The sequence below is a fragment of the Otolemur garnettii genome, unplaced genomic scaffold (genome assembly GCF_000181295.1).
Source record: "Otolemur garnettii isolate 467f Iridium unplaced genomic scaffold, OtoGar3 scaffold00231, whole genome shotgun sequence".
Lineage (NCBI taxonomy): Eukaryota > Metazoa > Chordata > Mammalia > Primates > Galagidae > Otolemur > Otolemur garnettii.
Window position 1 is genome coordinate 569,256 of NW_003852626.1, and position 26,480 is coordinate 595,735.

The 26,480-nt window shown below is 39.6% G+C and overlaps 1 protein-coding gene across 3 annotated transcripts in view; it reads right to left on the reverse strand.

Moving 5' to 3' along the window:
* AFF2 (AF4/FMR2 family member 2) overlaps nucleotides 1-26,480 on the reverse strand; it is a 476,026-nt gene that overhangs the window by 66,526 nt on the left and 383,020 nt on the right. For all 3 annotated transcript variants that reach the window (XM_012812888.2, XM_012812886.1, XM_012812887.1), the window contains one exon: nucleotides 22,073-22,110. In XM_012812888.2, the coding sequence (XP_012668342.1) occupies nucleotides 22,073-22,110 (38 nt within the window). The remainder of the gene's footprint in view (nucleotides 1-22,072; nucleotides 22,111-26,480) is intronic.

Consider the following 26,480-nt stretch of genomic DNA (forward strand, 5'->3'; position numbering starts at 1 on the left):
AAACACGATCAAAGAGAGAAAAGGGGAGAAGAAAACACAAAGGGAAGAATGATTTGCAGTAAGAGAATATTTGTTTAAGGAAGCAAATTAGGAAGGTGATCAGTGTGGCTGCAGTAAGGTTTCTGCCAAGATATACTCCCTGCCTTGAACCCTGCCTCAGTCGTACTCCCTCTCTCGCTCTAAAGCAGTGGTTCTCAACCTTCCTAATGCCACAGCCCTTTAATACAGTTTCTGTGGTTTGTGACCCACAGGTTGAGAACCACTGCTCTAAAGAATCCACTAGCCATAGTGTTACTAGCTGTTAATAAATGTCCATGTTTAAGATCCCAATTTCTCTTCTTTCTAAAATCTATTAGTTCTCCGGATAAATTGATAAGTGTAACTCTCATCCACATTATAAGAAAAAATCCTAACATTACTCAAAGTGGCACTACAAGGTAAACTGATGAATAGAATTCATTATAAAAATACCCTGAAATACAATCCTAGAGAAATTGAGGCTTTGGGTCTAAGGGTTGAAGAATCTTAAAATATCCGAGAGAAAACCAAGCCGTGAGGAGGACATCAGCTGAATGCTCTGTGTGCTCACCAGTTACAGCATCGGGGCACATTCATAAGCTGTTTTCTCCATGTGACATTGAGTCTTTTATTCTAAGAAGTCACCCAAATAGATCCACTGATAGGCTTCCATTTGATTGACAAAAATCAATGAATACAGATTAAAGTGGGGTGCAAGGTTGAATCACTGGGAAAACAGCCAGGAGGACACTGCAATTTGGCAATGCTCTGATGTGGGAAGGAGTGGATTACTGTGAACAACAGCAAGATGGACTTAACCACCTATCCTCTGTAATTATGACCTATAAATTCCACTCTGTGTTCTCCATACGCTACGCCTTCATTTAGAAACCATGGCATTCATGGCGACTTCCATCTCAGCTCAGCAATGACAGTGATTTCCCATAGATCCTCAACAAGAATGATGACTTCCCTTCCTGCTCTGCATAGGAACGGCAGTATGACTGGGGTAGACGGAGAATCTCCCTCCTAAACTGTCCCATCACTGTCAGCGGTGGGGAGCTCATGCAGCCAGTGTGGTGCAGAGTGTGAGAATGTCCATTCACCCTTTTCATCTCAGAAGAGACCAAATAAATAGAACTGTCAGGTTTTGATGTGGCCAGGTTGCTCTTGGTAAAAGACACCAACATATACTTTGTTATTTTCTTTTCTGACATAGCAAGCTTCGAACTAAAATGGAACTTCCTGTACAGCCTTGATACTTCCCCACTCCTGGACTTGCTCTGCACATAATGCACAGTACACAGGAAGGAGCAGAGCCGAAACACAAGGTTGGGAATCAAAAACTAGCATCATCAGATCGGCTCAAGTGTGGCCGGGTATGTGGCCATTGCACTAAGGACCCTCATCTAACAGACTCAGCAGATGCTGATCTAGCACTGTCCATATGCCAGGGATTTTTATACAATTAGAATCTCCTTTTGTGCTCTTTTTAAGATTCTTACAGCAATTACAGGAAGCATTATCCCATCATTTTAGAAATAAGGAAACAAAGCCCAAGAAAAGCTAAAGAAATTATCCAAGACCCAAAAGCTAACCAGGTTTCAAATCCAGGTCTTCTTGTACCAGGTCCACAACTCTTGCCACTGAGCTCAGCTGGTAGGCTAGCAAACACCAAAGAAAAGGCTCACATGGCTACACTATTCCAGGTGCCTTCCACATGTCAGCTCATTCATGAGGCCTATTCTATGATTATGCCCATTTCACAGATGAGGAAAGGGAGGCAAAGAGAGAGCAACTTGCCCAAAGCTACTCAGTGAGGAAGTGGCAGAGCCGTGATTTGACCCCAGACACTAGAGTCTGTGTACCCCATTACCAGACTATGCCACTTGGAATCTGCGTTCTTTGAAAGCCTTGAAGAGAGCCTGGACTCCCAAGGCTATGGCCAGCAGCCAGCCTTCTGCTATGGAGATAAATATGTGGAATGCCTCAACTGTCAACCTTTTAGCTTCCTTTGGGACAAGCGTCTGTGCAACACGTGGTGGAAATGCTGTCCTGAGTGCTGAGGTTTAAAAAAAATTTTTTTTGCATTCATTCATTTAAACAAATATAAAATGCCTACTGTGTACCAGATACTGACTCTTTATAAACAGATTTGAAAATTTAAATCATATTCCAGTCTTAAAAGTTTTCTCTAAAAACAGGTATGATAACCTCTTGTCCTTAATGATGGTTCTTTAAGTCTTGGGATAAAACAAGTGGATATTCTAAAGTATATCCCTGTAGCTGTTCACTGACAGGAAGCCACACTTAGTGGAGAAAGATTTACAGATTAGACAGGATTAGAACGGCACAGAGCCTTACAGCTCATGTGGTTCCACCTCCTTTTGATTCAGGAGAGGATGTAGGCAGACCAGATAGCTGCTCTTACAAGAAAATCATTAAAATAGTTCAATCTAATATCATTCAAATCTACTTTTTATTCCTGTCTGATAGAATGGTGAAATGTGGGTGTATGTGCAAGTATCTTATTATATGCATTTACTTATTGAGTAGATGTGGCTGGACTGTTTGCTGATATTCAGCCTACAAAGAACCTTCTAGAAAAATCTGAGATGCATGAAGAGCACAGACATTAGAACTCACCAGAAGCAGTATAAGCCTATATTACAACAAAGGTTGTTGGTTACAACAGAGGTTGTTGTAACCAATAGGATTTGTTGCGGGGTGGGTGATGGTGGCCTGATTCTAACATATAAAAATCATTCTGTCTCATATTTGGGTTGACATCTTTTTGGAAGTAGAAGCATCTGTGTATCTGAATTCCTCCCCCATTTAAACTCTAATGCCCCTTGTAGGCGGCTGCTGGCTTCCTCACTTTGGAATCCCAGTGTGTATCAGAGTAGAAGCCAACTAATTTCTCTGCAAGTGTAACAAATTCTGCAGAATGCTTTCCTTGGAAGAGGTACTAATTGTCCAAGTTATTTCCATCTTCATAATCCCATAAAACCCAGCATTGCTTATCTAGATGGAAGGCACAGGTTGTAGGTAGGAACCCTGATGCCAAACTTAATTGCCTACCCTGATAGAAAACTCTACACACATACACATATATGCATACACAACAGATTTTCTTCAGGTCTCACTATCTCACTATTCTCTTTTTATTAGCTGGTAGGTTTATTCACTATCTTTAACATTAACTATAGTCTGGAACCAAATCAAAGTATGCACAGCAAGAGTTTTCTATTTTGAGTTTCTCTAGTTGCCCTTCTGTTTTGGGACGCATTGAAGCCCATCCAAACTAGATGAAGCTGGGGTTTAATTCATTTTTTTTTTTTTTTTTGCAGTTTTTGGCCGGGGCCAGGTTTGAACCCATCATCTCCGGTATATGGGGCCAGTGCCCTGCTCCTTTGAGCCACAGGTGCCACCCTCAATTCACTTTTTACAGAAGAATTTAAAATCTTGTGGTCATTTCTGATGTTATTGATGTCAAGAGAGCTAAAGTCTTAAATGTAATCAGGCCTCAGTTATCTGCTGGCAATCATCAATGTCTAAGCTGCAACTCCATTTTGACATATTTTACTTTTCTACAATAGATAAACAGCCCCAAACAGATCCCCAGAGCTTCCTTTTTCTGTAACAAATGCCCTCAAACACTCTTCCTTTTTGGAGGGCCAGGAGGCTCACCAGCCTCAGAAACACATGCGAGCAGAGAAGCTTTCTGTTGGATTTAGAAAGTGATTGCGGCTCCTGCAGTGGGCGGGGGGGGGGGGGGGGAGGATATTTGGCACACTGAAGATTTCTTCACAGAGAACAAAACCCTTCTAGGAAAAGACCATATCCATCCTATAAATCAAATGGTCGTGTGTTTTCATAGGAGTTGAAGTAATTTTTAATTCTCAGTGCTGAATCTGTAGGACCCTGTTCAGCTCTACTAATACACACTGCAATTTTGAACACATGCCCCTGTTTTACCTATCACACATGCTTTGTTTTTATGTACTACCAAGCTAGATATGATTTGATATGTTTCTTTGTCTGGATTTCTGCAAATAGTAGCAGGGTTTAATATTCACTTTCACTTCACATCACAAAGCTGATCTCGGATATCAATATTAGGAAAGCTATAGTTTAATAAGGGGCTTTTGGCACTTTAGGGACAAAACCCCTTGTGCCAGGCATATGAGGTATAAGTTTAATCCCCAAATTTACAGAGTCTTATAAAAGCAATCTAGCTATATCAAAGGATAATCTCACCTGTTACATGTATATGCATCACGCATATGTGTGCACACTGTATATTACATGCACCCATCATAGTAGAGATTACACCCATCTCAAATGTGGCATGGAGGCATGAACTCCCTATAGTTGTTGGCATATGAACGACATGATTGGTTTTATGGTCTTAGAAATGTCCATGCTCTTTACCAGGGGCACCTGTGTAACAATGAGCACGGCATGGGCCAAAGGACATTCATGCCTGAAGAGTACCAGCCAAGTGCTTGCTCCAGCTTCACAATCTGTCAGTGAAATCTGGCAGAGTCATGTGCTTCCCACAATGACCGTGTTCCTCTGCCCATGACTGCTGAATCTCCAAAAGCCAATGAGCTGTTTTGAATTTGAAACAAGAGAACACACCTTGGCCAAGAGGAAGCATTGCAATGAATACTGAGTACCATCTCCTCTTTCCTGCCTGGGAGGGGTTCTTCATCAGTGCCTGACTTCAAGTGTCAGGCAGAGGGTTGGAGAAAAGGGATAAGAGGAAAATAGAATCAAACGTTGGTGTTTTGCTGAGAACATCCTAACAACCGAGAAGAGAACAGGGATATATGAGCTATTATTACTAAAGAAATAGCACCAGGGTCTCCAAAACTCCTTGAGAAAGTTATTCCAATATCCAGATAGACAAAAGCAGGGAAAATAATGTCCTGAGACATGAATTTCTTTCCACTTTTTCTTCTTTTAGCAGAGAATATAAGAAAGTAAGATGAAACAGATTCATTGAATTCCTAAAAACCAAAAACATATTCCATGAGGACCAAATGGTGATGCGTCTAAATTATTCTTTAGCCACAAATTAGCACCTCTTAAGAGCTTTGTGTTTTTGAGTCATTGATTTTTGATAAATCCTGATTGGCAAATGTGAGAACAGATGTAGGTGTGCCAGATGGCTTTTTCAGACTTATCCAGGTCTATCTGCCAGACTTTGGGCCAACTAAAGCTGAGAAAATTAAAGAAATTATTTATTCTCTTTTGCCTGACTCTGGGGATGCTGCTCTTTATGCCCACTAGGTTCATGCATGGTGTGCAATGACATCCATTTGGAAGAGCATCACTTATTCATCTTCTAGGCCAAAAGAAATGTACCAGTGGAGGAAAACATAGTTTCAAAAAATTAAAATATGCTGGAAAACATGGAAAATACCAATGATCAGTGATCCAAGATTTTATGAGAAAATGCTTGAATCCTTTGAGCCAACAGTGTTTACAGTTGCAGCAATGAAAATTCTAATTTTGTGCTCTAATGAACACAAAACGATCCATACTCAACCTTGGCAAAACTTATAATGACTGTGTAATTGAAGTGACTTTGCCATATTAAAATATTTCATAAAATTATAGGAAACTGCCAAGACGTAAGAACATGAATCGGGAAGCCTTAGGTATGTCATACAATAGCCACACCACCTCCCTGTTTTCAAGTAGAATGACTGGTTTACAGAAGTTAAGAACAGCATTTGTACTTAACAGAAGCTTGCCAAAATCTAAACCACAAGATGTTAGATGCTTTTGAGAAAGACCCACATAATGGAGTCGTTTTATTTTAAGTATTAGAACATATCAAATTATAATTTATGATCGTTTCAGTGTCTCTCAATATACTTAAAATTCCACTGAGTGATACATTTAGAATGGAGAAAAGGAAATAATTTTTCCCCAGTGACAATGCCAGTCAGCTCTTGGTTCTCAACCATGCTAAAACATGGATGAACTTTGAGAACATGTCCAGTGAACGAAGCCAGACAGAAAAGACCACATACTGTGTGATTCTACTCTTATGAAATCTGCAGAATAGGCAAGTCTCTAGAGATAGAATGTAGTTTAGTAGTCAGGGCTTGCTGCAGGGAGAAATGGGAAATGACTGCTTAATGGGTACAGGGCTTCCTTTGGGGATGATAAAAATGTTCCAAAATTGATTGTGGTGATTGTTGCAAAAATCTGTGAATATACAAGCCAATAAATAGTACGCTTTAAATCAATGAATTATATAGTATATGATTCGTATGTCAAAAAGCTGATTTACAAATTGTGTAATCATCTCGATAACTCCACTTTATATGACTACAATGGAGACAGTTTTAAGAGAGGGACAGACATTACAGGGGATGCTGACCTCACCAACACGGGTATTCGTGTTCACCTAATTTCACTGAACCATCACTCTCCAATTTTCTAGTTCACTTTATGTGTTTGCAATGAGGTTGTGGTCTGAAGTCTCTGTGCACAGGACCTCTGTCCAGTTTAATGGCCCCCTTGGTAGGCAGGTGAAATGTCCAGAGTTAGTCCCCAGTGGCCCCATATACCAGTACCAGGTTGGCTGAAGAAATGTTTGCTTCTGGGTCAGTGGGGTAACCATCATATGAGAACTACCCACTGATGGGTCTAAATCATTAACACAAGCCAACTTCACTCATCCCAGCATGTCTCAAAGTAGATTCTGATATTCCATTCACAAAAAGCTTCTAGGGTCAAATAAGCTTGGGAAACTCTGAAATAAACTGCATCCTCTTTCTTAGAGATTTACAATGTTTATTAGGATATTGACAGCTCAAAATTCGACTTAGAAGAAAACTTTTAAAACTCGGCATTTCCTGTACTTACATGACTACTCTCCACCACACACACACACACACACACACACACACACACACATTTGCTTTGTCTTCTTCATGACATCTATTAATTTTTTTCAAAATAGCACTCATGGACCACACTTTGGGAAATGCTGACCTAGCCCATCAAATTGGATGAAAGAAGAGAGAATCCTGACTTTAAATAAGCTTTTAAAAACATTGCCTGAGTACTTTTCCATGTTTTACAAAATTTTAATCTTAAGAAAGTGAGCATGGAGGCCTATGTGCAAATCCCTGGAATGCCACTTCCTAACCTTTTCCATAACTTGGTCAACATAGGAAAAGACTGGAATAGTTTGCCAGGATGAACTTACAAGATGGTTTGCAGTCATGAGACTTCATGACTCCTAGGCCTTGACACTCAAAGGTTACAAGGATTAATATATCTGCATTTTCTGTCATCCATATCACTAAGACGTCTTGGGGGAAGTTCTGCTATCAATGACCTATCTCAAAACCATACCAATTGAACTATCTTCATACTGGAGAATTAAGAGACAGATGCTCTAGGTTATTCTTGACTTCTCTGGACATTGGAGAATTTGTGCAGATACTATTATAATATTTTTCAAATCACCAGGTGATTGAGTATAGTTTTGTTGAGGAGTTATGAAGTGCATAGGGCAAAGGAGTGATTTACCACCAAACCATCAAATGCCGGAACAGAATTAGATAGTCTGGAGGATGATTGATTCCAAGCATCCTGAATTTTTGAGCTACCAGAATTTCTGTACTAATAGCACTATGAGAACTGTTCACAGTGACAGACTTGTGTGGTCTTCCTGAATCATCAAAAGAGACTAGGTTATGTATCACATTGTTTCTTGTTAAGGGAATTTATTATCTTTTAATCCCTCAAAAAACATACTCTCTATATGTGAAGCTCCATTAACCAAATTATTTTGATTAGTCAGAATACTTCTTTCCTACAACCTGTCAAATATCAATGTGGGAACAATAACTTTTTTTGAATGTAGTTATTTTGGTTTTATTATTCATTTTCTGTATTGTTCTTGTTTGGGGAATTTGAAATATATGTGTGTGTATATATATATATACACATACACATACAATTTTCTAGCAATAAAATGATTTCATAGATCAGATTTCAGAAGGCTTCACAATATGCTTTCACTTGAAAGACAAATCCAATTCGACATGAAGTTTCCTTATGAAGAAACTGTTACATGTGATGACAGTGGTTATTGAAAATTGAAATGAAGTGAGAGGAAGCTAACACCAATGTGTATGAGATTCTTCTTTCTTTGAATGACACAAAGAACTCAATATATCTAATCATCTCTGTTATGCCCACTGGGGACTGAGCTACGGTGATATTGCACAAGGTTGCTTCTTGATTGCTGGAAACCCAAGTATTATGCCATATGCCACTTCTATCAGTAGTTAAAAAGCTTTGTGTGACTGTTGGATCCTGGGAATTGTTTTACTTTCTCTCTTTTGGTTAAAGCAAATACTAGTAATAATCTGGGTACAAAATTCACAAAGGAAGGTTACCAAGCAGTCGATACAGTCTGACATTTTGGAGCTTTACATTAATGTCTCAATTATTACAATCTTAGAAGTAGGCATGAAGCACATTGTCTCTGAACAAGTTTTCTTGTGCTTTGGTAAGTGGCTTGAGCAGAGATTCTTTTAAGAGGAATCCAACAGGGGAATCTTTTCTTCCCTTCTTATTGTAGGTTTTGCCTAAGAAGCTTGAGGATCAGAAGCAGTCGGTATTTTGATGAACTCTATTCTGTTTTCCTCTTTTGTTCATAAAACTATCCTTTCTGGCTTTTCTTTCCAATTCTCCCATGTTTGTGAATCCAAACAGCTTTTGAGTACCTGTCCTCTAGCCTCTAGATTTGCAACCAGTGTATCTCTGCACACTGGTGTGCCGTGAGAGGACCTGAGGGGTGGCACAAAAATGTTTAAACGTCGTTAATTAAATTATTCTTTTTGAAATAAGTTCAAAGCACAGTAAATATATTCTTATTTTTTCTATTCTTTTTTTGGATCATCATAATTTAATTGTGCCACGGAAGTTTAACTATAGGTTCGAGAGTGTCATGAGATACAAAAGACTGAAAAACTCTGCTCTAGAGTTAATGTCACCCAAGGTCACTAGAGTCCCCTTATGTGTGGCTTCTCTATCAGTTTCCTCCTCCCCTTCCTCCTTCATGGTGGCTCAATATATTCTGTTTCTAATAATCTCCGTTTTCCACTTGGTGGAGTTTGGGAGCTGGGGTCCGTTTCTGAAATTGGGTCTCCTGGTGAGTAGCTACACTGTGCTGTCAAGATAACACTGGATTCATCTTATAATTAAAAAAAGTCAACAAGCAGGAAATGATTGATGGATGAGTCATGCCTACAAAGGTAGTGTGACAGCTTTCTTACTCAGGATCTCCATCCTCTCTCCTCTCATTCTACCCTACATAATACTGCCTAGTTAGGATCTTTGGGACTCCTAGATCATTATGTAAAATAGTTTAATGTTAGGCACTTGAAATCAAAACTACAGTGAGTCCTATCACTACTAGTAAAACATTTCATGGGCATGTTAAGAGCTATACTTTGATTATTGACCTGTTAGCCAATAAGTTTCCCAAACAACTCAAAGTAAATTTCCCTAATGTGTCTAGTTATTCTACCCTGCCTGAAGGGTTGCTAATAAACACACAGAAAAAATTGGGAACTCAAATAGTGCTGGCCTGGATAACATGCTATTGGCATCAGACACCAGTTGTCCCATGCAAAGTTTCCTCTGGAGTATGTTCCTCATCCAGAGGTGATTTTCCAATAAAATCAGCCTTGGTCATTGCAAGCCCAGGAGGAATGCCCAGGGGAGGCAATCAGGCAATTCAATTCTAGGAAATGCTGCAGGAGGCAAAATTAACCTTGTAGCGGTGTTACTTCCTGAGACACAGTCTTGTTTTGGGTTTGTTTCTTTTGTACACATCAATATTTAGTGAGGGATTTTTCTTTTTAGCTTCTCACTGAGATGTGACTGAAGGATTTAATTATTTACATATTCATGAAAAGAACATGGAATTAAAGAAAGCTTGTTTGATTTTACTATTCTGCAGACTTATTGCCTGGACTCCAGTGGCTAGAAACATCTATGATTCTGTGCGTCAAGTCTTGCTTAAAGCAGCTCCCTTAGAGCTGTCCACATTGGAGCCATCCAACTTCTCTGACTATTGGCCAATAAGGAAAGCTGCCCAATGCTTCTTCATGCTGTTATAGTGAAGTATGGCAGAAAGGAGACAGGAGAGATCAGATGCATCTCACACACTCCACTTCCAAGGAAAAGGGCAAGTGTGTGTGCTCTGGCATTGACTGGTGTGAGTTCAACCCTGCAGGTTTTTGAACTTCAAGATGGCCTTTTAAATACAGGAAAAGTTACGTGTTATAAGTTGTTAATTTCATGACTGTTTTGTTTCCTTGTCCCATCTGACAAAAATTTGACTGCTGTCATTCTTGAAAATGCCTAATGATGTCAAACACAATGGCTCATATGTAACACTTGCTTACAGGGAAGTTGACATCTTTATTTCTGTAGCTTTTCTTCAAAATCAATGGTGGGAATACATCCTAAGTAGAAAGTGGGTGCAGACCACAAGAATCACCTGGGGATGGGGAGAAATTCTAGTTCTATATAGGTAGCAAAACTAACTTTATAAAGTCTTGGAGTAAAACTAATATGGAATATAGACTATTTTAAAAGAAAGTAGCTCATTCAATAATTAATAGCTCAATAACTGACTGTCCATAAAGCTGCCCCACATCAGGCTTATTCTAAGACTAAACCCACACTAACTAACCTAGCATGGTTGCACTTCAGAGTTCTATCCTTAGGTGGCTGCCTTTAATTCATTCACAATATTAAGCTGCTGTCATACGCAAGGGGCTGTATGAAGGTCTACGGTTACAGTAGTGACCAAAACAATGTTCTTGCTTGCATGGACCTTACATTCTTGTGGGAGATAACATTTCCAAACATAGATCAATAGATAGATAGACTATGATAATGACTGCTTAAGAGAAAAAAAATAATGTGGAGTAAAAGAGGTGGGAGTGTGTAAGTTGGAGAGTTTGCTATTTTGTGTAGGGCAGTGATCCAATACTCTTGCTTCTGCTGTTGCCCTGGTAAAACTCCTCTTCAGGGAATTCACTATCCACAAGAGAATGGCACCCATACTTTGAACCAATAATCACATTATTTGCCTTGTTTAACTACTTCTTTTTAATATTCATGGCTCTGAGTCACTGTCTTGGACTACTTTTCAGAAGTTGAACCACATTTAAAGGTCTTCCACTCATCACTAAGGAGCGGCAGAGAAAAATCATATATGGTTTGACTGCATTTTCCTGGGGGAATCTCCAAACAGGCCTTGCACCACAATAGCATGGCTATAGGAACGGCACAGCTGCACTCTGATCTGTCATTATTGGGCAACTCTCTTTTGGGTGTTGACTTTAAATACATATAGCATTTTCTATTTCCCTCATACACGTAAACAGATGCTTCTGTAGTGCTTGGAAATAGTAAGTTTTCCTGTTTTCCTTAAACCTCTCCTCTACGATCTTGTTTCAATCATGTCACATCCCTTTTTGGAAACAGATGAGGTTTAAATTATATGTGAGTGTACAGTATATATTCAATATATATACGTAGAGAGTGTATACACACATCCATATGCATATTTATGGTGAGTTTGTTAACACGTCTAATTTACTTATTAAATGATTGCATCACTCTTTGAATCACCTTAAACTTTCACTTAGCTGTTGCTGGAAGTAACAGACCTCTAGCTAGAGGGAAAGAGATAAATAAGGTGTGTTTCTATGTGGAGATGCTGTTATTAGCAGATTCCCAGCAATCCATATGCAGTGTTTGAAAATCAAAGCCCCTGCCAGGCTTTCAAGAGGAAATATAGTCATGCACTCCATGAAGCTGCTCAAAAACGAAGCAAAAGCCACAACAGTTTTCTGAAATGTTCTCCCCAAATCCATAGAATCCACTTGTGAGAATATGGTACTGAGAGAAGGTGGAAGAAAGTCAAAAGATTGGGAGGAGGTCCCACCAATCACCCTCCCTCCCCCCATCCTCCCCTCTCCCCACCCTCTCCCCTTCCCCATATTCTTGGGCTATAATTGGGTTATACCTTCCATATGAAAGCTATAAATTGGTTTCGTAGTGGGGCTGAGTACATTGGATACTTTTTCTTCTATTCTTGAGATACTTTGCTAAGAAGAATATGTTCCAGCTTCATCCATGTAAACAAGAAGGAGGTAAAGTCTCCATCTTTCTTTACTAAATGTAGAATATAAGTGTCTTAACACAATAACTAAGAAAATGCCATGAAGGCTATGTTAACCAGTTTGATGAAAAATTTCAAATTGTATATAAAACTAGCACATTGTACTCCATGACTGCATTAATGTACACAGCAATGATTTAATTTAAAAAAAAAAAGATTGGGAGGAGGTGAGAGCTGAACTAAAGATTTGAGAACTTCTTTTAGTTATGGCTGCCTCATCACCAAGAACAATTCTGTTGTGGGTTTAAATGAGCATGAAGCCTTTGTGTATAGTGATATAGGGTCTATAAATACATGTGCATATAAAAACTGGATTAGAATGACATAGAATCGATCCCTGTGCTGGAAATTCTACAAATGGAAGCATTTCCTTGTAGACGAATGATTTACTTGTTTTTAATGTTGGTTTTCTGGATAACTGCTGTTGCAAAAGCTTTCAGAAAGTAGAACCCTATTTGTTTCCTATTTCAGTCTCTATCCAAAATGAGTCATTTCTATAGTTCTCAGTTCCCCTAGACTAGTAGTCAACTAAATAATAACTTACTACTTCAGACTCTTGACTTTGAACATATTCCGTGGTCGATGGGGGACTGATTTACTGTTTGGAGCCCTGTGTGTAGTTACCCCTGGGGCATGTGTCATTTCCCTAGAAATAAAAAAAAAAAGCCCTACTGTGCTTATGTTTTTGCCTGATAAAAATATATCCAGAAATAAATTTTATATCCGTGAAATGAATTCAGAAACTGAAACTAAAATAATAGTATTATGTGTCATGCCTAAAATACTGCATCTTGGTGTAGCGTTGACGTTTGAGAAATGTGAAAGGGACGGTGCAAAAGAAAAATGTAAAAGAAATACAAGAAACAATCAAGGGTCCATGAAGCCGCAAGGGAACAGCTTGATGCTTTCAGGAACTGTACATGAGCTGAGATTTACATAAAAGTCCACAGAGAAGGATTAGCCTGATATAATCAGAAAGGATTTGATATATCTATTTCTTTGTAAGCAGTTTAAAAAGGGTACCTTATAATCCCTCCTTAACTCTAACCCTTAGCTTCTAGAATAAAATAATCCTTTCCAGCATTATCTTAGTTTCATCCACATTGCACGGCTCTCCTCTTAATGTCCAAAGCGGGGCCCGTGTCTTTGGCAGTGCGACGCTTTATGTATCCTGGCACACGCAGCTTCTCTTCCCTTTCTTTTCTATCCTACAACTCACAAACTTTGTTATTTTCAGCACTGTGAAAAATGCCCCCTCTCTTAAGCTGCCTCTAAGTACCAGACATTGCTCACAACACCTCACCTGCTTTCTTCTCTTAGTGCCTTTTGAAAGTGTTGTTCTGCTCTCTTGAATGGCCTCATCCCACTGTTCACCGGAGGACTCCTGCCGAGCTGGGGAGAGCCCGCTCCAAGCAGTTGCTCACTCCTTCACCTCTGCCCCACAGGGTGCTGCACACGGAACTGGTCTGTTCTGTAGTGACTGTGTTTCCCTACCAGCATGGGAGGACTTTCAAGGCAGCGATCTTATCTAACTCATCTCTCTATCGACTGAGCCCGGCACACAGTAGGTACATCATTAATGTTTGTTACAAGGGCAAATTTGTGAAGCTTGCTTGAATTTCTACCAGGTCACCTATGTGATTCCAAGTTTTCAACAGTTTAATGAAAGATGACTGAGTGGTGAGATGAAAATTCTAAGTGTAACTCTTCTGTGCCCAAACTGAGCTGATTTATGCGAACAGATCACACAGCGTTGTCCACTGTTGTGGACAGTTGTCTGAGCAGCAAACACTAAACACAGAGTTACAAAAGAATGGGGATCAGGAAGGATTTTTTAAATGTTATTGCTAAACAAATGTAGCTTAGTTTTCCATAAAAAGGCTTGATTCCACATTTGCTAGCTTACTTGAGGTCCTTTAGATTCATTAATAAATTAATGTTTATTAGTGTTTCTGTTTCATCCTCATAATTATTAGGGTATTAATTTACCACCTAAAGAGAATAGGTTTTCATAAAGCTTTTAGAAATATGAGTAATGGTAATGAGGCAACTAATGTGCCTGAAGTTTGGAAGAAACTCTTCCTTACAGATGTGAAGTTAATGTAATTGAGATTGGCATAATTGTAAAAGTGTTTGCAAATTTGATGATTCATTAAGTTTTGACATATTTGGTGCTGTGTTCTAAGAAAATAAACTGTTACATAAAGATAGATAGTATGAATTTTAAAACCAGAAACAAATTATAAGGACTGAACGTGGGCATGTGTGTGCTGAAAGGCAGTGGTTGCAAAGTGCAGAGTTTCTGGAAACTTGGTGTTCCAAGCAATCTGCTCCCTGGGTCTCAGTTGTCTCATCTGAGGTTGTCTAGATGGTGCAACTGCAATTACTAAGGAATACGAGAGTGTACAGAAATTTGTGCAAGTTTCATTAGCTTTGGGGGTGATTTCTGGAGCCTTTTGCATCTGGTTGTAGCTATTTGGTCAATATAATAAGCCCAATTTATTTTATGAAGCTATTTATTTATTTTTTATTTTTGGAGACAGAGTCTCAAGCTGCAACCCTGGGTAGAGTGCCATGGTATCATGGCTCACAGCAACCTCAAACTCTTGGGCTTAAGCAATTCTCTTACCTCGGCCTCCCAAGTAGCTGGGACTACAGGCATATACCACAATGCCCAGCTATTTTTTGGTTGTAGTTGTCATTGTTTGATAGGCCTGGGCTAGATTCGAACCCACCAGTGTTGGTATATGTGGCTGGTGCCCTAGCTGCTTAGCTACAGGGGCCAAGCCTATGTAGCTATTTAGAGATTTTATTGCTATGGTTCCATTTATTGCCCTTAATCTGGCCAGTGGTGGTCAGGCGCTGACTAGAGGTTTGGGAGAGGAGGGAGGACGAATATCGGTGTGGGCACTGTGCTGTCATGAAATGAGTGAGCCAGGCATCTCACCCACTGACCTGATGAGGCTCACTGGGGACTGCTGGGCTTCGTCTGTCTCATTCAGAGGGGCCCACCCCTAAAGGTCCCTTACCCTCATTGAGGACTGTGTCTCAGGACTTTCACAATGTATCTAAATAATTTAGAAGGTGACATGGTAAGAGATACAGGGGACATATACACCAATATAACAAAATAGAGAACTCCCAAATAAATTGAAGTATCTACAGATCTCTTGAATGGCCTCTGCTGGACTGGGGAGAGTCTGCACCAAACAGTTCCTCACTCCTTCCCCTGTGCCTTGAGGGGTACTGCCCATGCTTCAGTCATAGAATCAGTCTATTTTTTCCATGTAATGAATGACTTGCATTTCTCTACAACTGTGTGATGACTTTCAGAGCAGAGAAATCAGTACATCAAAGTGATATGTGCACACCCATGTTCATTGCAGCCAAGTTCACAAGAGCCAAAATACAGAATCAACCTATGTGTCCATCATCAGGTAAATGGATATAGAAAATGTCGTATCTGAACACAATAGAATACTATAGAAGGTGCCAAAAAATGTATACACATTTTAAGAAAGGAAAAAATAAACTGTATTATAATTGTAATACTCTACTCATATTTGACTTCTGTAATTATAAGAGATACAAGATAACAAACATCATCAGTATATTTTGAATGTTACACTTTAATACAATTTTTTTTTTCTTAAAATGTACATATGTTTTTTTGGCACCCTCCGTATTTGGCCATAAAAAAATGAATGAAATCATGCCATCTACAGCAAAACAGGTTGCAGTGGAGATCATTGCATTAAGTGAAATATGCCAGACATAGACAATGTTGGAAGCTCTTCCTCATATATGGGAGGTATAAAAGTGGATCTCATGGAGGGAGAGAGGGAGATGACAGATACCAAAGGCTGAGGTGTGGTCTGAGGGGCAGGGATGAAAAGAAGCCGGTGAGTGGTTACAAATGCATAGTTTTAATAGATAGAAAGGATAACTTCTACTGGCCTATGGCACAGTAGGGCAATTATAGTTAATAAAAATATGTTATAGACTTCAAAATTCCTAGAAGAGAAGGTTTGAAATGTTCCCAACACAAAGAAGTGATAAATTCTTGAGGTGATGGCTCTAATAAATATCCTGACCTGATCATTCTATGCATGTATCAAAATATCACATGTACCCCATAAATATGTACCCATTGTATATACCAATTAAAAAAGAGACACAAAAGGTATTTTATCATTTCAGACTTGGGGGATTTCTTTTCTTTCCGTGGTGGACTTTTTAACTAATGTACTTCCTTCACATACTCTTACTGGAAACTGAGTGATAGTTATTTTGGCACTAGGGCTCTCGAACTACCAATGGAGGCCTGCCTTTATGTGGTCATTTCATTTCACATGGACTTGAACATCCAATTCTGCATTTCATCAAACAGTTGCCCTGCTAGATAAAGATGTCTTCTGGCCAGACACATTTGGGAAATCTTAAGTAAGATAGAACTAGACAACTCTTTCTAGAACTAGACTACTTTGAGCCCGTATTGTGATGTACACACTGACGTCAGGAAAGTGTTGGGACAGTGCGTGCCAAACCTCTATGATGCTGCAGCCTTTTTCATTCCAAGGGAGACAATCCCACAAAAGTAATGTTTGGCAGAACATAGCTGGGAATCCAGCGCCTTATCATTTGGAATGGATGTGGTCACTGCATTGATTCTCTGCACATCTGTGATGTGCCCCTGGTCAAGAACACAGCAAGAGATATGAACTCCAACTGCAAAATTCATCTGTGTTCATAGAGGCCATTTCTTCTTTTTCTTTCTTTCTTTCTTTTTTTTTTTTTTTACAATTAAAGTGGCTTTTATTCCACCTGGAGTACAGGTGGGGTGAGATTCCTGACTAGGGAGAAATCCACCCATAGGGGCCATTTCAAATGCTCTACCAAATGTCCTTGGAGCTACACTTAATCTTCTACCTAACCTATCTTTGGAAAACTTGAATGAAGTGGTTTGTTGTACTTCATTGCACAAAAGTACAAGGTGGAAATGATGGGGAAAGATAAGTGTGCATATGTGAGTGTGAAGAGAAACACAAACGTATCATACACATACATAAGCTATGTGCATTCATGAATCTACACCAAACTAACAGAGCAAATATTGTCCTACAGTTAGCGGATTTATAAAACAGGCTTTTAAGCTGCAGCTTTTTTGAAGAAGTAGGACAACAATACAAATAATCTAGCTAAGGTCAGTAACAAGAAAGGGATGTGTTGAATTTCATACTACAAGCTAATGTCAGACTCAAGACTAGAACCTGGGCCTATCAACTTTCTGTTTATGTTTAATAATTAGAGGCCTAATTGATGATTCATATTCAGTAACAAGTGAAGAGCTCTTCAATGTCATTTGACTCTACAAAGTGAAGCTCTTTGATCCGGAAGAGCCCCCAGGGCCCTAAGCTACCATTGCTTCTTGGCCTCAGTTTCCAGCCTGAACTTTCAGTCCCTGTGGACCATCAGGCAGCCGGACTCCTTGCTTCCCTCTGCCACACCTCAGTACCACTGACTCTACCCAGCAATCCTGAAAGTCCTGGTGTAAATGTCTCCTCTCCCCCCTGCCTGGAATAGTGTTAACTAGAAGCACTTTCTCTTTTTAGAGCATCCCTGTACTTTATCTGTTACCCACTTAACAGGCATCTCTCTATCTTGTATTTAATTCTTTACAAAGTGATTTTATCTCTCCTACTGGACTTTAAACTCCTCGAGGGTAAAACCTGTGTCAGATTTCTTTTTAATTCCCTCAGCCTCTATCACAGTTCCCAGAATGTTGGGGAAACTAAATAAATATTCATTGGATGAATAAATGAATAATGTGCAAACATAGTCAGGAAAAATCTTCGTGAAAATTTGTCATTTTCAATAATGAAAACACCATATCTTTAAGATGAATCTGTTCCTAAATCAAAATGTAATTTCCTAAGCACAGTGGATTCTGATCCTGATTTGTTCAAGACAACCACAGCATTGTTTAATGTTGGTAAAGTATAAAAAGCAAAGAAGAATTTTATGTGTGTTCTCTCTCTCTCTCTCTCTCTCTCTGTCTCTCTCTCTCGGCAACAGATGTCAACCTTGGTTAGATTCAACTCGACTTATTAGTGCATGGCTTTTAGCCAAAAGCAATTCACATTTTAAGAAGTGTACTATCACATATGTCTTAATAACAGAAATGTGTTTTTTTAAAAATGTATGTGATAAGTCACATATGGTAGAAGAAATCTGTACATCTCTCAGGCCTTGCTGTCATAATGAAATCTTGGAGATGATTGCTGTACAACATTAACATACAAGTGAAAGTCTCTCTAACACATTAAAGATCCACAGTCTGAACATGCTAATCAAGCTTTGATACCAGTATGGTTCCAATGTAGTGAGAAATAGGCCAGGCTTCTCTTATCCTGCTCACTGTCATTAAGAACATTCACACTGGAGTCTTCCCCTCCGAGGTAATATTTAATGTTTCAAGGGAAAGCCATTAGTGTATCCAGGTACATTATGCGCTTACATTCACCGGGCATATATTTAATTTCTCCTTTATATGGAACGTAATTAGTGTCTACCACAGCCTCCCTATGGTGATGAAAGAGGCTTACAAGCATGAAGGTATTAAAAATAAATTGAACAAGTGGTTGGAAAATAGGAAAAGGGAGGTGAAATTTTACAGAGGCAGATATACAAACCAAATGGATACTGTGACTCATTTACTATCACCCTAATTGAAAGCTTATTTAGCCTTAGATGTGAAAGTAACAGAATTGTAGAAAATCTCTACGTCCTTTGAAATATATCTATCTGCACGGAACTCGGAAGACTAGCAGTATGCTGTAGATGCGTGTTGACTGGTTTCTGAGGCTTCACTGCTCACTGAATGAATCTCATTTCCAAAGGCAATGAGTAAAAAGTAAGTCTCTTTGCTCTGAATGAGAATTGGGTGGCACATGTACTCCAGAAAGTCCTGAATACACAGGAAGGGCTTAGTAAATATCTACTCATTATTTTAAAGGCCAGTAAGAGAAAGAATGGATAGCTTAACCTTCAGCATCACAAAAAAGCTTAGTGCCTTTTTCTACCTGACCAACTAGAGTCAGCAAACTTTCCATAAGAGGCCAGATGGTAAAAATGTTTGGCTTTATAGGCTATGGCTGTAGCAGCTACTCAACTCTATCATTGTAGCACAAAAGCATTCACAGACAATATGGAAATGAATGAGTGTGGCCATGTTCCAATAAAACTTTATTTATAGTTACTGAAATTTGAATTTCATATAATTTTCACATGTCATGAATTTTTTTCTTTTGTGATTTTCTTCCCTAACCATTTCCAAACTGTGCACTAAAGGACTATATCAAACCACACATATGATCATCTTCACCAATCTGTTTCAATATTTCATCTGTAAATGATGCCACTGGACCTCAGCTTTCCAGCAACACTGTACACACTTTGCATTGCATGGTCAAAAAGAAAATCAAATGTTAATTCTTGCATATAAGATCAAACAAGGAACTGGTCAGCAGCTAGAGCCACGTGAGAGCATTTTTACATAACAGAGACTAAGCAACTTGTTCAGTTACAACACACAGGTCAGATGGTGACACTATACTAGAGAAGAGCCACCAGCCTTAGTAAGCCCCCAGGCCAGGCTCCTGGAAGGACTATTTCTTGGAATGTGTCCAATTTATTCACTTGTTTGTTCCTTCTTCCAGAAAAAAAAAATATGTATCAAATCTTTATTTAGGATCCTAGTACATTGTCTGCAACTGAAAATTTCTGTGAAGACATCAGAAATGGCAAGAGGACCATTATATATAAACCTTGTAACAACTGCAACCTTGCTCTTCCATCAGGCAGTGTAACTGATCTATGCTCTGGAGTTTCTGTCCCTAAGCTGAGGTCTTGAGAAAGATTCTCATCTGCAAGTGCCCATGGAGCGTGGGGCTGAGTTTAGGCATGTGAGCACAAATGCCACAGGACACTCAAACGCACACTGGGAACAATATCTTTCTTAATTAGAAGACAATTCTCAACACCTATCAGTTAGGTCTGACTTAGGTTTATTACTAATCAGATGTTCAAATATACTTCAAGGTGAAAAAGCTCCACAATCCTTTGACACTTCTAGTTTTCTTGTCTTCTTCCTATAACATTCCTTAAAGCACTAAACATTAGATAGAGTCTGCACTGTGAATTAACAAGAACTCATAAAAATACAATTACTATACAGTCAGATTCTTACAAGGAGCAAAGGGAAAACTGGCCCTGCTTCCAGGCCATTAGAATACAATTTAATGCAGCCCCCCACATTGCCGATGGGCTGTCCTGTGCATGCCAAGATGGAGCTCAGGACCTACTGCCTATTGCAGAGGCTGGAACTTGGAGATGTTTGCCTCATCAAGGGCTAAGATTTACATTTCTCCAGCCCTTGCCCCACACCTTGTGACCTGGGGCACACATCTGCATGCAGGCAGACAGGAGGGAGAGGTGCAGTAAGACTGTGGGAAAGAAGATCACTAATGGCTCGCCCAGGGACTAAAGTCCTGGCCCTAGCCTCATTAGCACCATCCCATAATTCTCAAGACTCATCAGCCACAGGCTCACGGTGGAGGAGCCTTCAGGGCAAACGGAAAAGAAATCAGGCTGCAGAGAAGATTTCAACCCCAACTGAATGACCAGACACAAACTCAGCTACTACAAATCCTTCCAGAGGACCGTAAAGTAATGCACCCCCACACTACAGATGCCTGTCTAGAGGCTACACAGCCTGATAGGGAAGGTTCTGCAGCCTAAGAAAAGTGAAATTTAAAAACAAAGTATACAACACCTTTTGGAAATATGTATTAGAGCTTGGATTCAATGGTATGCTAAACACTACTCTGGTTCCTTGGAAAAGTTAATACTTTTACAAAACCAAACAGCCTCCTAGTTGTTGGCATTCCCCCAGAAACCATTAAAAATCAGTGCACGCCCCATTTCTGTACTTGATACCAGCTATAACAGAAGTCGGCTAAAATAAATTAACTCAGAGTTCCTAGACTTGTGATATTACCCGACCTCTAATGACCCAGCAAATAGAGCTGGTCCTCCCTCAGCCTCATGGCTGCCAGGACTGGTATGCTCTGTAATGCTGCAATCAGATGTCACAAACCCAAATGACAAGATAGACATCCTTCTTAATTTCAAAGTCTCCCTTCTGCAAAAGACAGAATATCTAAGATGTACTATATTTAAAAGATGGCTGTGCAACTTGTGATTTACGAGCGTTCCATACGATGCCTTGGGAATCACTCTCTTTTAGGAAAAAAGAAACATATCTTTACTTAAATATATTTTTATGAGCTTTTCATTAACAGAATACTGAGGCCTTGATGCCAAGGTGACAAACCTCCCTACGTGGCTGGGAAGCACTTGGCACACTTTCAGTCACTTACGTCTCTGTCATAGGTCCAAGGTTTGCAATTAAAAATGTAATCTTTTTAGCATGTGCAAAACCCAAAGGCTTGAAGTACTATGCATTGAATATGATTATAATAGCATTTGGCAGCTATTCATGGACAGCACATATTAATTTATGTAAACTGGGTACAACTTGGGGCATTTCCTCATCAGGAACACAGGCAAAAAATATAAGCTGATCCCTGCTACATTGCAAGGTTTTGTTGCTTGTTTTGTTTTTCTCTTCAAATTGTCATGAATAGAGATTAACTCAAAATCCAAGGTCTTTTTTATGACCTTGTTTTTTCACATTCACAGCATCCATTAAAATGAACATTTCCAACCAAAAAAAAAATAATAACTTACTTCACAGGATTGTTCCTAGGTTTTGCCTTCTCAACAGCCTGTAAACAAAAGAAAAAAATGCAGTTAGACAACATTAGCAGGCATAATCATTACAGCGAGTTCCCCAAACAATAACAATGTGAAATGCTCTTCAGGAACAGAAGGAGGAACCGAAGCAGACTGCTGTAGATAAGCAGACTGGAGACAGAGAAAGCAATTTTCCTCTCCTGGGGGCTGCAGGTACCTCTCCGAGCGCAGCATTCCAACACAGCCGGCCATTGTGAGGAGCCATGCCGGTGGGCTCTTCGCCGTCCCACTAGGTCCTCCTCTCCCTTGCTTCCACTCTTATCTCAGCCCATGTGGGCCTGACTGGGTTATAGCGACAGGCTGGGGAGGCAGGTGCGGAGGGAATGGTCGTGGGCATATCCTGGATTTTTAGATTTGTGGTCAGGAACCATTCACCCTAACATTACTATTGACACCTGGCCACACTTGCACTGTGATAGAAAGGCCAAAGTGTTCATTCCGAAATCATTTTTATTAGCAGACACCACAAAAGGGCAAAGGATGGCCAAATACTGAGATCAATTTCCTCCTGTAGAGCCTTTAAGAAAATACACAGCAAATCATCAAAATGAGGAAATCTCTAGGCCTCTCGGCCCACGTCGCCTTAGACATGGAGCCTGGTTCCAGTTTATTGCTGAACCCATTGATCTGTGTACAGTCCATTTATCATTCATGAAAAGAGCTAGTGATCTTCACAGTATATTAGAAGAAACAACTCAGATCATCTGTCAACAGCCCTCTTATTTCTGTTTCCCTCTCCACAGGGATTTCATCTCCTTCGATTCTTCTGGAATTAAAATGTTGCTAAGCAACACAGCTGGGGGCGCTGATGGCAGAATGGCTACAGTCTATCAAACTGTTTAAGCACCTGGAGGGTTTTAGTGATGATTTTTTTTCCATATTTTTGTAGCATAATTATGTAATCAGAACCAAACTTGTACTCCCCTAGACTTTTTTAGGCAATAGAAATAACATTTAATACAGAGAGCACTGAAGCAGCCATTTGACAACCTCGGGGTTGTTCAGACCATTTTAAAAAGTATCCTTTCAGGGGCCTTTATATTTCTGAATCCTGGAGGTGGGTAAGGACGAAAGAGGAGAGAACAACTGCAGCCAATTAGAATGCAGAGGCAAGCGCTATTAACAGAGACAATCTATGCTCTCGCCACGGACTTAATATTCCAGATGACCGCTGATATTCAGCATACTGAAGCGCTCTGTGCATATCAACTCAATGTGATTAAAAGCAATGTTTAAAATAAATGAAGCACTCCACACATGTAGATGCTAGCACTGGAAATCCAAGCCTTAGTTTATTAAGTCTCAAGTTCTGTTGCTAGATAAATAACTATTAATATTTGGGCACTTTCTTTGGCGTGGTAGCCAAAAATCATTTTCGCACCATCTGTGCCTGAGGTCGAATTTTGGCAAGTGATAGAAAAGGGAAAAACTAGAGAATGAGCTAACAGGTGAAAATGAGGAAACAAGAAATATGTGTGTGGCTGGCCCAGCTCACCTCTCACACACATCTAGGCCATGAAAGCCTGGCCCCGTGAAGTCCCCGTAAAGAGGATGCTAACACAGCTCATGGTGCAGATTCTGCCAGGTCAGATGGCCAATGGGAGAGGCAATGGAGTAGGGGGGGTGTTAATCATGCACCTTTCCTGTGGCAGCGGGAACCGATCTGTGCACACCTGTGCACACACTCATTCTCCCATCTGCCTTTTTCTTACCAGCTTTTTTCCCTAAGCCTGTCTGGTTTGGAATAAGATATGGTAGTGGGCATATGGTAATATGGCTAAGAAGACATATTATGGTGCAAATCACATGAATCTATTTTTTTCAATCATTTAGAATCCAAATAAGTCTGTTCTAGAAGACTTTGGTTATCATGAAGTAATGAGTGCTGTGTTCGAGTGGTTTCCTTGTAAAGCATGATGGATGTGATAGGATGAACCTGCCACTTGCAGAAGACATGGAAAGAAGCCATCACAGTGACATTGCTTAACCTAGCTTTGATTGACAGAGATGTTTTTAGTAAACGTCCAATCTTCTCTGTGCTTCAGAATTGTCAATTAGACCTAGTTATTTTTCTCTGATCAGGAAGAACATGATCATGTTTGAGCCCAGGCTTTTTTGAAACATGTCTTTTTATAGCGTCCTCATAGGAAAATAACTTCATTCAAATTAATTTTTCTGGGTTGCTTGGCTATTGATTGAAAGTGTCTACGCCAAAAGCTTCTCTCTCCTTTGCAAATGAGTTTGGATTGTTCCAGTGTCCCCACAGCTCCAGTCTGACACCCTCATGTCATTCTCCTGTGTGCTCATTGTCGTCTTCCACCTCGAAACTAAAGGGTGGCCACCACCAGATGAGACACAGCTCCCAATCTGTGTTCTTTACTTTCACTATGATGTGACTTTATTTGAGTCAAGCTATGAGGAATTATTACATTAAAAGACTTTGAAGAAAAGTTTTCCAGTGAATTATTTGTATGCAAGTGATATATGCCCTTAAGGTATAAGAATTATTCTATAAAATGTAAAAGGAGAGAACTCCCCTTTCGAAATGATGGGACCTGAGAAGACAGTCCCAGGATGCATGTGCCAGAATGTGAGCTATGCTGGGAAAGGAGGCAAATTAAAAGGAAATGACATAGTGCAATTCGCCAGGCATTAAGACAGTTAGATACTGGGATTACAGCTAATTTTGAGTTTAAAAACATACATTAAAGTAATTTAAACTGATTGGAAAATGGAGCCTAGAGAGTTAACAGTGATGCTGCTTTAATTTATAATGTCTATATGCTTTTTCAAACCTATATGCTCTTTATTTTGTGCCGTGGCTCCCTAGCATGATCCTTATCTCACCATTGAGGAAGCTCTAGTATATAAAGGATGATAAAGGAAATAAAAATGTTAAGAAGTATACCCCACTACGTGTGAGGAAAGGCAAGGGTCTCACGTAGAAAGAGGGCTGTCCTAGAAATGCTAAAATCCTGCCTTCTGGTCCCAGCTTTACCACTTACAGCATTGGCAAGACACTAACCTATCTGTGCCTCGGTTTCCTCACTTTGAAGATGAAGATAATCATCCCTTCACTTTTTATTTCAAGGGTAGTCTTTAAGTAGCCAACACCTGCAATAGCACTCTGGAAACTACAGCAAGCTACAGAAGCACAGGGCACCTGGACTGTGCCTGCTTTCCACACAGGTATTTATGCACAGGGGTTTGTTTGTTTGTTTGTTTGTTTGGGGTTATTTTGAGTATTTTTTTATTTGTTCAAATTAATATGAGGGTACAATTTTTAGGTTACATTGTTCTCACTTCCAGGGTAAACTTCCATTTTAGAAGAGCCCCTCACCCAGGGGGCATTTTACACTCTCTCGTAATGTGCACATTTGGTGAGATTCCAGCTCATGCCCTCCCTCCTTCTGCCAAACGTCCTCTCCCCTCCCCACTCCTACTTCTCTCTACCCTTGAACTGGCCTATGTTAGTAGTTTATTGTACTTATGAGTATGTGATTGTTTATAGATTGGTTTCATATTTGTATGGAGTACATTGGATACTTATTTTTCCATTCTTGCCATGCTTTACTAAGAAGATGATGTATTTCAACTCCATCCAGGTAAATGTAAAAGATGTAAAGTTTCCTTTTTTTTTAAATTAAATCATAGCTGTGTACATTAATGCAATCATGGGGTACAATGTGCTGGTTTTATATACAATTTTAAATGTTTTCATCAAACTGGTTAACATAGCCTTCAAAGCATTTTCTTAGTTATTGTGTTAAGACGTTTATATTCTAAACCTAGTAAATTTCACATGTACCCTTGTAAGATCTTTTTTGATAGGTGAATAATATTTCATGGTATACATATACCACAGTCTGTTGAACCATTCATGGGTTGATGGGCACTTAGGTTGCTTCCACAACTTGGCAATTATGAATTGAACTGCAATAAGGCAAAATTTTTATTCACCATAATTGTGTTCATATTGCCCTTAAGTCTTGAAATCTATTTCACTTAATTTTGTGTTAGCAATACTTCTCTGAGCTCTTACGTAGTCTAAGAAAATGCCCTTTGTGATGCATAGGTTTTTATGACCAGTAGTTGATGGGCTTACTGAGCAGCAGTCAGGGGCGAGTATCAAAGCTATGCAGTTATTCCAGCGAGGTTTAGAGAAACCACTATGCTCTTCCTCCACATCAGGCATGGGTCTAGGGGGGAACAAAATGCTTCTGTGAGGAAAGCCTTTACTTGCAGAAGATGTTGCTGTGTTTAGAGTCCACAGGCATGTCCATAGTCCAGCAGGAGAGGTCACTACACCCTCTTCATCAATCTTCCTGGGCGTTGGTGGTAG